The following is an 11,841-nucleotide window of genomic DNA, read 5'->3' as shown; positions in this document are numbered from 1 at the left end:
CAGATTCATTCACTTTGCTTTCAGAGGCAGAGATTACAGACTGATGAGCACTAGGGTCAGAGAGATACTTAGGCTTTAGGAGCAGCTAGTCCGGCTTCATAAGGTTTGCTATGGACAGACAGCGCCTCTCAGACGCCCTCATGGCGGTATGGTACCCCCTACAGATCTAGTCCACCATTGCTTCATAGAGCCTTTCAGCAAGAGGTCGAGTAGGACACCCAGTGATCTCACTCCTACTGCTAGAGTGCTTGATGCTATTATGAGGACACTGCTTTCGAGGATGAGGTATCGCAAGGGCTTGACTCGCATACAGCTATGACTACTGAACTCTCTAATGCAGCAGACAGTGTTTGACATTTGAGATCTCCTTCTATTAGAGATGGAGGATACTATTGCAGAGGGGTTCAGGGGTCATAGACAGCTGCCATATGCTCACTGGATTACATTCCTGATCCATAGGGCAGTTACTGTGAGGCCACCAGAGATGCTGATAGAGTATAGTAGTGCTACTACAGAGTTCCCTGCATACAACATGACTCAGATGATCCGACATAGTGCAGTAAGGACACCCAGCCAGCCGAGCCGACGTCCAGAGGTGCCAGAGACTACAGCTCAGCAGGATGAGACCATCAGGGGCATAGCAGCTATAGAGGAGGAGTAGCTTGATGCTCAGCAGGAGGGGATGGTCGAGAGCAACCCCAGCGATAGCTCAGATGAGGACTACCGGGATATTCCTCAGATGCCTCCTCGACGACATGACCATGAGGCCGGTAGCTCCAGTTCAGCTCCACCTGCACCACAAACAGATCCTGCTCTACTTGCCATACTTGAGCGGATGAGGCAGGATCAGGTTCGCCAGGCATAGGAGACCGCTGCTACTTTTGCATAGTTCCAGACTAGAAAGGATAAGTTCCAGCGATAGCAGCAGGCGATCCAGCAGCAGCAGCAGCAGGCCATGCATCAGCAGCAGCTTCTCATGCAGCAGCAGCTACTTGGATTTAAGCAGCATGTTGTGACAGCTATTGGGGCTCCACCGTCACAGCCTTCGCCCTAGCTTGCTCAGCCTGCCACCATTTCTATGACTCTAGCTTTATAGCCCAGTGGGCTTCAGAGTCAGGGACCACCAGTGCCACAGTTTCCTTCACCTACAGAGCAGGTGTCCCAGTGGTTTGCTTCGCCAGTGCCAGTCCCACAGTTCACACCTCTTCATACGGGCTTTACTCCGCCTTAGAGTTCGTCAGTGCTCACACTAGTTTCCAGGAGCCTTGGTGCTTCATTCAGTGAGTTAATAGGGCAGCATACTCTGCCAGAGCTACATGTCCTAGGTCCTTCCACAGTTGCACCTATTACCGGGACTACAGAGACGCTCCCTTCGTCAGTTGCATCATCAGAGCAGGCAGCGCCAGTTCTAGATCCGACCCAGACCGCTTCAGCATCGCTTCTAGCTACAGAGGGTCAGACTGCTTAGAGCTCTGGTTCAGATGATGATGGCACACAGTTCTAGCTCGCTCCTCGTACCTCAGCGCCCGACTCGTTCGCTGTAGTCCCACCGACCGACCCTTAGGTTTTGGTGTTTGACGCCAAAGGGGGAGAGGGATCGAGTATGTTAGACTTAGGGAGAGCGACTTATTTAGGGGGAGTCTATCTATTAGATTATCTACCATTTGGAGTTTTATGTGTGATACATTATGCATTCATGTTTACTATTATGCATTGAACTACTTAAGTGTGATCGTAATCGTGATAATAATGTGATCATGATATTCGTGATATTTGGCATGTGTGCTCTCTACTTTAAATTATTTATATGTCATATCACTTGTGTTATGCTCATTTGCTTTGCTTTCGCGTTTAACTCCGATGCAAATGAGCTTTATTACTTGTACTCATGTTTATTTCATATCTTTTGAGTATATCATATTGGCTTGGGTTATATAAGCTTGCCTAACTCTTTTGTTCTTATTGTTAAAAGCTTATATGAACCAAGCATGTTAAAAACCTCAACTCTTTCACATACTCGAGGTGGTATTGTCATCAATCACCAAAAAGGAGTAGATTGAAAGCATCTAGGCCCCTAGTTGGGTTTCGGTGATTAATGACAATACGTGATTACTGTGACTAATATGTGTTTTACAGAGGCAATTAAGTTAGGTCACGGTAATGGAGATCGATTGGGCTATCAAGGTGGTCATGCCCCTACGATGGAAATCGTTTTGGTTTTCAAAGGATGGACGACAAGGTTAAGGATGGACTAGTTCTAAGTGTCGTTTGGTGTTGAAGAGACACTTATAGTAGTTTAGGACTTTGTTTTTCCTTTGACCATACTATTAAGGGGGTATGGACGGGTAACTTGACCTAGGTGAGTCTAGTGGGTTAGGTGTGGTGCACACTTGCTAAATCTGGCACTAGGTAGCTCCTAAAAAGCCCTTAGATCCATTGGAGCAAACTTCATTCACGTACGATCGAGAGTTGAAAGTGAATGGAGGGTCAAATACTGATCGGACGCTGATTTCGGTGTGACCGGACGCTAATTCCGGTATGACCGGACGCTGGCGCAGAGTCTGGTCAGTTCATTTGACCAAGGTGAAATCGTCTGGTGCGACCGGACGTTGAGAGGTGAAGTGACCGGACGCTGAGTCCCAGCATCTGGTCGACTCCAATAAGGTTCTAGAGAGGGAAAATCACGACCAGACCCGTCTGGTCACAACTTAAACACTGGAGTTCGGGGAGAACTGATCGGAGCGTCCGATCACCCCGTAGAGGCACATAATGGTTTGTTTTCCAGCCATGGTTATAAATACTTCCTCCATTCGTGTGTGGTGAATCAACCCGTAAAGAACACTTGATACTTGCGCGGATCAAGGGAGAGCTACACCCTTGCGCGGATGCTCCAACGAGGACTAGTGGGGAGTGACGACTCTCCGATACCTTGGCAAAACATCACCGCGTTCCTCCTTCTCTTTTTACTTTGAGCATTTACTTTGAGCAATTCAATTCTTGTCATTTACATTTGTAGAATTACCATGCTAGAGTAGGATTGGAACATAGGTTGCTAAACTTTTATGCGATAGATCAATAGAAACACTTTCTAGACACAAGGGGTTAATTGGGCGTATGACTTAATTATTGCAAAGAAATTTAGAATTAGTCCAATTCACCCCCTCTTAGGCATCTTGATCCTTTCACTTATAACACCCCCTTCTCATTCCTTACTCGTCGGTAACCCTACAACAAACTTCGAACACCTAGGCTCTGGAATAAAGTCACCGACCGACTGAAACTGGATATAGGGCACGTTGCCTGAACCAGTATAAATCCTGTATCATCGCGTGTTAGGCCACATCTGATTACAGCGCACGACAAAACTATAAATATTTACTTTTCGACCACATTTCGCACCAACAATACATACAGCTGAACAGCTCACCAGCTCAGGTAGGCATCATAGACGTACGACGAGAACAAAAAAAACATGCTTATGCTTGTCTTTCATGTTTCGTATTGTAGATCATCTGTGTTTTATTTGGTTTATTCGGAATAGCATGAGCACGTTGTGCAACTGTGTGTGTTATCTCTTTTTGAATGACCCTTGGTTCTTAGTACTACACATTTGTAATAGCATACTCCAACAGATGTGAGGAAAATTGAAAAAAAGATTACTTCTGCATACCTGTAATGGAAACTGGCCATTCTTCCAGGTTCTGCAATACTAGGAATAGCCCCTATGAGTATATATTCATCATCAATTTCATCAAATCTAATTTCCCTTAATTCAACAGATTGTATTGGAACCTCGAGATTAAAATTTTCCAGATTAGCCTGGTTCCATTCCTCCTTCCACTGCCTCTTCTTTCCCTTGCTCTTGCTCTTCTACGATTTCTTAGATCATGAAAATGCCTTGCAGAATATACATGACCACCAGTTCACTCTAACCCTGCGGAAAACTTCATAGTCCTCACCAGTGTCATCATCCCCATACTGAATCAGTCTCCCAGAACTTGTGCATGTATTGTGCTCATGACATCTACAATATCAGTAGGTTGCTGGAAATTCTCCCAATCAACTTGCCTAGCAGGATTCCAGGATCAATCTCTGAAGGGCGTGAATCTGGATGCTTTTGTTGCGTGTGCTTCTGAAGCTCATTGAAGTTACCAACAAACATGCAGCACTCCTCTTCACAGCACCTTTTCTTCTGATTAAGATGCAGCTGAACCTCACCAATAGCAATCCACCCAATAACATCACCTCTACACAGAGGGCAGCTGGGGCGGTTGTTTGCATTAGATGGCACAATATGAAAAATGCTATCAAGAGGAGGCACAGCTAACGATGAAACTTTCACATTGGAAGGCAGTTCATATGCAAATTTAATTCTCTCAAGACAGTTTGAGCGGGTCTGGTCTTCACAAACAAACGGCCTGCATCCTTTCTCATAAGACGTGCATCTCAGTAGGACTGCATTGTGAGGGTACATATATATGCATGATATTACAGTTGAAGTCCATGTTCACATCAATATTTGAAAAAAAAAAAACAGAGTTGGTAAATCTATGGTGGTACTTACGCTACTGCAAGTCCCTTTTCTAAAATTCTTTTACATAAATTAAGTAGTGAGAGAATAGAATGAGTGGTAACTGATACAGAATAAGAGAATGCGACTCTGGGGGACAGGAGCATCAATTTTGAACTAAATCCATAAAGAATGCACGATCAAATGAGAATGCCCTGGATGGTGAAAGTAGACTGTATGTAATGAGAAGATTAGCCTAGATATCAGAGATATCAAAATATACAGATTTCATTTATCTAATTCCAAGTCACAAGTAGCTGAACAATGTTGATCCATATACCTTAATGCAATATGCACTATTGAGAGGAGAAAAATCAAATCATAGAAGCATACCAGTTTGGGCAACAATCTTAGGCTGGTCTATGGATGATGATGTCTCTACAACCGCCACAATTTTCTTGCAAAACAGTAGCCGCAGAAAACAAAATCGGAATGAATGGAACGAAACTAGTTGGGTTTGCTTGGCCGCAATCAATCACATCAAGACAAGGGAATCACACTCCGCATGAATTAGTACCAGAGGGGAAGTGCGGAGGCACACGTCGTGGTGCGTGCGGCCACCGGTGGTGGCGCTGGATCTGGCGGCACCTCAGGCCGACGGCATCAAACACAGGGACGGGGAGGGGGATTCCGTCTCCGCTTGCACTGGGATAGGGAACCATCGGGGAGGATGAGCATCGAGTTGTCGTCTGCGAGGAGGATGGCGGCGGCTGTGTCGCGTCAATCCCGGTTGGATGGGCACCCGTCCCGTGGCGAGGATCCCCGATGGCAAGCGCTAGAGGCATGGCTCAGCTGGAGGAGGACGGAGATGCTGATGGGGCAATGGTCGATGGATCTAGCACCCCCAGCCCCCATCCTGGCCCGGTGCAGTGCCGCCTTCACCGAGTATGGCGCGGTGCGTATGTACTGGACTTTTTTTTTAGGAAAAAATAAGCATTTTTGCGTATTTTTTTGGCGCAGAGAGAGTCGGATTCGATTTCGAAACGCGTCCACGCACCCAGTCGGACTCGATCCCACCTTCTCATATATTCACTCCAATCCACGACTCGAATCTCGCAAGGTTACGCTCTTACGCTGCTTGCTCGCATCCCGCCGCCGCCATGGCCAACGAGGAGAGCGGGAGCCCGCTCCGACGCTGGAGGCCGTTCTACAGTGCTTTCGGCGCCATCGACGAAGCAATCGAGGCAGCCGGCCACCCGCGCGCCGCGTTCCGGGGGGTGAGGGTCCGGATCGTCCAGTTGCTCCGGGGCGCCGTGGACGACGGCGTGGCCGAGCAGCTCTGCGCTGCGCTCGACGACGCCATGGTGGAAGCGCTCCAGACTCTGCGGGTGGCGCCCGTCCCGCACGGTGCGCTGGCGTCCACCGACCTCGCAAGGGCCGTCGGCGCCCTCGGGAAGCACGGGTCGGCCCGGATCCGCACCCTCGCGGGCGACGTCGTGCGCGGGTGGAGCACAGCCATTGACGGCACTAAAGCTACAGCAGAGGAGGAGCTCGACAAGCTCTTTGATGATCGGATCCCACGCCAGGGCATCTCTACAGCAGTCAAGAAGCCGGTCGACGCTCAAAGCGAGAAGATGAAGGCCAAGAAGCTGATTGTCACTCAAAGCGAGAAGATCGAGGCTAAGAAGCCGGTCGCTGCTCAAAGCGAGAAGATGGAGACCAAGAAGCTGATCGTCACTCAAAGCGAGAAGATGGAGAATACTAAACGGAAGCTACGTGAGGGTTACGAAGAAGCCAAGAAGATCAAACGTCTTCACACGATTCAGAAGATCGAGGATAAGGAGGCACCAAAGCTTTTGGAGCAAAGCCAACGGAAGATGCATAGAGTTCCAGCAAGATGTAGGATCTCCTCAGGCGTTCGTCGTTCTTTGCTTCCCTCTCTTCAGCTGATTTAGGGCTCGGTCTAGTTCTTTGATAACTATTATTAGTTTATTGATGTCTGTTGACTCCAAGGCGCTCTAATGCGCCTGATGACTTCAGTCAGGCATGCGTGCATCATTCAGCACATAAACGTATCATATAATTCTAAGCGGGCACGGTGCATAACACTTGACATGCTGAAATGAAAATGATTCAGTACAGGATTTGTTGAAACAGCGCTACTCAGACGTTATAACCATTACAGTAAGCAAATTCGTGTTTCTCGAATATAACCGAAATAATAGATACAAACTGCAGCCAGCGTGATTTCTTCGGTTGCCGGTGTACTGCAGTAGTGATAGATAATCTGCTCGGCCCAAACTGCTTGGGCTAGGAAGGCCTAGATAAGTGCATGGGAAATCCTTGACCGGGCATGACAGAATTTCTGAAGTGAGTAGCAAATCAGTTTCAGAACAATGAATAGGAGAAACTGAACTTTTTGCCCAATTTATTCGGAGACCAGAGGCATGCCCAAAATAATCAAGGATGAGTTTGATGGTCTGAAGATCAGTGCAGGATGGTCTCAGAAACATCACAGCATCATCCACAAAGAAAGAAACCCGGTGACTGACATGGTGCATGGCAAGCTGCTGCAAGAGATGAGGCGACGGGAGCATTCCAGTTCTGCTGAACAGCATCCAGAAAGCCAGGGATTTTTGTCCAGAAACTTCCGAAATGAAAACACCGCTTGCCATTTGTGCTAACCTTCAAACCGAGAATAAGAGGGCAATGATCAGAAACAACTGAGGCGGTGCTCTGCAGAACAGCATCAGGGAAAATGTCCTCCCATTCTGAGCAAAAGAAAGCCCGATCCAACCTAACGGGCGTTGAAGACCTTTCATTTGACCAAGTATATTTGCGTCCCAGGAAGGGGATTTCCTTGACTTCGAAATCATCTAAGAATCATCGAAATCTTCCCATCAAAGCCCTGTCCAGATTAGCAAAGATGAGAGATCAATTTACTGAGGGGGTCCACGCATTAAGCATCTCCGTTTTGCAAATAAATAAATGAATAGAAATTGGCAGGCCTACATCTACAACATGAAGAACTGCTTGTTTTCTGGTTGATCAAAGGCATCACCAAACTCAGTAGTCACTAGCACTGATGCATCTGGAAATCAATTGATCAGAATGAAGCTGAGAAATAGTAGTTATTTTTTTTCTTGATCACGCAGTAGAGCTATGTATCTTTGTATTAAAGAGAGAAAAATGGGAAAGAATCCCATACAAGGCAATCCTATAGTTGGACAACAAACGAAATCAGTTAACCAAACTAATTACACGGGTAAATCAAAGCAAGAAAATTTGTTAATCTGCAGTTATGTCCCTTCTCTGATTATCAATTCTAGCATCATTGTTATGCAGTTGCACTCTTTGCATTACTCACAGACACAGCCTCCTCTCACCATCCACCAGTAATACCTGAACCAGAAGTGCAGGACCACTAAACAGATTAACCTAAAGCTGCACAGGCATATAGTTTCTGATTTGCAACAAGAAGAAAGCAGACGGATTCTATGGAGTGAACTAATCCGTTCAAACTATTATCTATCAAAAAGGGGTTCATAAATTTGCAGTCTTTAGTTATTCTGCATTCACAGCTTCCTGACTATTACAAACCGAATTACAGAATTTGCTTTCCTTTTGTAACCACTGGTAAGACAGCACAGTATCAAACACTTTATTGTATTCTTGGATGAATCCTGATGAGTGAAGACTATTTAAGAGTGTCATGCACTGATCCTCAGAAGGACAAATACCCATCTCTTTCATTTCTTTTAGCAAATTTAAAGCTTCAATCAGTTTGCTCTTCCTGCAAAGGCCATCTAATAAAGCAAGATAAGATGTGCAGCCCACAATAGCACCTTTTGCAACAAGAGCATCATGTAGCATCAAAGCCTTATCCAAATAGCCTTGTTTGCAATGAGACTGGATTATGTTATGTATCACATCTAGAGGAACTAGTCCATGATTTATCATGTCTGTAAACAATGAGGACAAATGATCTGTATCACTATGTGAAGCATTCTTCTGTTGCAGCTCAACAAAAATTGTGTGCGCTTCACTGAGTTTCCCAGCCTCACCGAGTCCACTCACAATATTTTCAACAGTCAGCAGGCTAGGTACTATGTCTTTGTCCATCATCACATGGAGAAACTTCACAGTTTCCTGTAATTTTCCACGTTTACAGAAGCCATGGACCAAGGTGTTGAAAGAAGAAATACTTGCATATCCCCGAAAAATCATTTCCTCAGTTATAAACAGAGCTTGTTGAAGGTCTCCGGAGTTTGAGCAGCCAGCAGCAAGCACACTATAGACAAAAGCATCTGGAGTTACCCCATCTGTAAGCATTTCATTATACAGATCAATTGCATCACGGATATCACCAGCTTTGCAGTATCCATCCATCAAAGTTGTATATGTCACAATTTGGGAGTAATCCCTGACGTGATATGCTATTGAAGATATTACGGGCATGAGAAATATCATCAGACTTCCAAAACCCATCGATCAGGGCATTATAGCATGAAATACCAGGCTCTATACCTTTTTTAGCCATCTCATCAAGAAGACCAACAGCTTTCTCCATGTCAGCTGCCTTGCAAAAACCAGATATCAAGGAACCGTATATAAGCGAATCAGGAACTAATCCATTCTTCTCAATCACTGAGAGAACACTAACAGCAGCTTGCATATGTCCAGAGCTGGACAGATTGTGAATCACGATTCCATATAAACGGTTGTCTGGCATTAACCCCTTTTCTAACATGGATTCAAGAGTAGAGGAAACCTTTTCAAGATTGTCAGATTTGAAGTAAGCTTCTAGGATGTGGGCATAGATAAAATCCTTGGGGTTTAGTCCACTGTTTCGCATCTGATGGAGTAACTGTTCAGCCTTTTCTAGATCCCCAGTCATACTATAGCCATGAATCAGACCATGATATGTGAATTCATTAGGCTGAAACCCTTTCTCCAGCATCTGGTCGTAGTACTCTATGGCTTCACCCATCTTTCCCACCTTAGACAGTCCAATTATAAGAGAATTGTAGCAGTACAAATCAGGGGTTAAGTTTGCCCTAGTCATCTTTTTGAGAGTTTCACAAGCCAATGAGAAACTACCTTCCCTGCAATAGCCTGAGATAAGAGGTGCATAAACAAACGCATTGGGCTTTAAACCATCTGCAATCATTTGCTCAAGGAGACCACTTGCTCTTTCTGATTCACCAATTTGGCATAGCCCGTTGATGATTATGCTGTAAGTGTATACATTAGGTGAAATACCACCCTTCCTCATTTCATTAAGCAGCGAAAAAAGCTTCTTCTTTGTTATGCTGTAGGAGATTACCTTCAATGATCAGATTATAAGTCATAGTGTCAGCCATATAACCAATCTTAGCCATTTGCTTCAGAATCCTGGAAGCCCTGCCCATCTGCCCCAGTTTACAGAGACCCCGGATGAGATTGTCATAGGTGATCTTGTTCGGCTGCACCCCAGCAGCAGACATCTCCTTGACTATCTTAAAAGCTTCGTCTGCATTGCCCTGCCTCATGAACCCATCAATCAGAGTTGAATAAACAACCACGTTAGGCATCAACCCAGCACAAGACATCTCGTCCAGCAAGCACTTTGCCTGATCCGGCCTGCCACGCTTGCACAGGCCGTTAATGATTGCGCCATAAGTGAACCCATCTGGAACCAGCCCATAATCCTCCATCTCCTTCTTGTATCCAAACGCCTCTTCAACGGCTCCAGTTCTGCACAGACCACCAATCAATGTATTGTAGGTCACTCACCTTCTTGGCAGACTCCAAGTCCCGGACCTTTCAGTAAGCCTCGATCAGCGTCGAGTACGTGTAGACATCGGGCGAAATCCCGGCGCCGTCCTTGAAACCGCGCACCTTCCAGAGCAGATCCAGGGCGTCAGCGCGCAGCAGGTCCTTGAGCAGCCCGTTGCAGCAGCGAAGGCTGGGCGCCAAGCCGAGATCTTTCATCAGCAGGACAACCTCGGCGCTTTCCCGGACCCTCCCGGTCTTCTTGTAGGTGTCGACGAGCACGTCGAGGATGACAGGCCGGCGTTCCTGGTCGGAACCAGAGAGCGCGCGGTGGACGGAGCTGAGGACGAGGGGAGGGGTGGGGTAGGCGCGGATCATCTGGTCGAGGAGCCCGCTGGCCTGAGGGTAGAGGCCGGCGGCGCAGAGGGAGACGGCGAGGTGGGCGAAGGCGTCGGGGGCCGGTGCCGACGGCGCGAGGCGGGTGCGGGACCAGTAGAAGAAATCCAGCAGGAGCTTGGGGTGGAGGCGAGGGGAGGAGGTGTGGCGGCGGAGAAGGGAGGATAAGGCATCGGGAGAGAGGCGGGAGGGGATGTCGGAGGCGGCGATGGCGAGCTTCCAGTCGCCGGAGCAGCGGGAAAGGAGGGTGGCCACGTCCGCGGCCACGCCGTCCGGGTCGGGGGCCGTGGACGAAGATGTATCGGTGGTGGAAGTGGTGGTTGTGAAGGGCGCGGGAGGCGGCCGGATTGGGCGGATGGACGAGACGACGGCGCCGGCGGCTGGACGCCGCACTAGAAACAGAGGATGCAAGGATTGTTTGGGGAGCACTCGCTTGATCGTATTGATACAGTGTTTTCTCTCTCGTGACAAAATAGTATAAAGAGGCTTATAAGCGCGACAGAATCGATCATACCAACATGCGCTGTGGCTGCTGCGGCAGCAAGCCTGAGAAACACCTTGATTCCGTCACAAAATGTCAAGATCCAACCTGCAAGGGCTGCTTACAAACTTAGGCCACGTTTAGTTGGTCACCAAGTTGGCGCCGACTGATTTTGCGAAGCACTTTAGCTACAGTACTTGTTCGTTTTTATTTGGTAATAATTGTCCAAACATTGACTAATTAGGCTCAAAACGTTCGTCTCGCAAAGTACAACCAAACTGTGCAATTAGTTTTTTATTTCGTCAACATTTAGTACTCCATGCATATACCACAAGTTTGATGTGACGGGAAATCTTCTTTTTGCATAGTGTCAAAGTTGGTATTTTGGATGAACTAAACAGGGCCTTACTTTTTTTTTTTTTAAAAGTGGCTGCTTACAAACTTGATTTGCAATTTTGCATGGATGATGCTCCTTTTTGGATCAGTTATTAGGCAGGGAGGCGGTTGCCTTGTTCCCCTCTGACGGTTTATTTGAATTCTGTGCACTCCTACGATAACCGAAGTTTCAGCGCACTGATACTGGTAGAATAATCATCCTCTTGTATTTGATATACATTTTAGAGTTTATGGTAGTGTGTTCGTACGTTGCTACGAGATAACTAAACTTTTGTATTAAAAACACACGGATCGTACGATAAGA

The 11,841-nt window shown here is 46.8% G+C and overlaps 1 protein-coding gene and 2 pseudogenes across 2 annotated transcripts; 1 reads left to right on the top strand and 2 right to left on the bottom strand.

Moving 5' to 3' along the window:
• Positions 1 to 3,508: 3,508 nt before the first annotated feature.
• Positions 3,509 to 5,232, bottom strand: LOC136524519 (uncharacterized; annotated as a pseudogene).
• On the top strand, positions 4,530 to 6,609 carry LOC136521239 (probable mediator of RNA polymerase II transcription subunit 26c). Of its 2 annotated transcripts, none has more exons than XM_066514941.1 (2): positions 4,530 to 5,465; positions 5,531 to 6,609. In XM_066514941.1, exons 1-2 carry the CDS (start codon positions 5,336 to 5,338, stop codon positions 6,463 to 6,465), a joined length of 1,065 nt encoding a protein of 354 aa, XP_066371038.1. In that variant the 5' UTR covers positions 4,530 to 5,335; the 3' UTR covers positions 6,466 to 6,609. The 2 variants fall into 2 exon arrangements, with proteins under 2 accessions (XP_066371038.1, XP_066371039.1); XM_066514942.1 differs by having other exon boundaries at positions 4,537 to 5,455.
• Positions 6,610 to 6,635: 26 nt separating this feature from the next.
• Positions 6,636 to 11,180, bottom strand: LOC136524518 (pentatricopeptide repeat-containing protein At5g61990, mitochondrial-like; annotated as a pseudogene).
• Positions 11,181 to 11,841: the final 661 nt, after the last annotated feature.

This window comes from Miscanthus floridulus, chromosome 18 (genome assembly GCF_019320115.1).
Source record: "Miscanthus floridulus cultivar M001 chromosome 18, ASM1932011v1, whole genome shotgun sequence".
NCBI lineage: Eukaryota > Viridiplantae > Streptophyta > Magnoliopsida > Poales > Poaceae > Miscanthus > Miscanthus floridulus.
The sequence above is the reverse complement of the archived record's forward strand: the minus strand, read 5'-3'. Positions and strand labels throughout refer to the sequence as shown.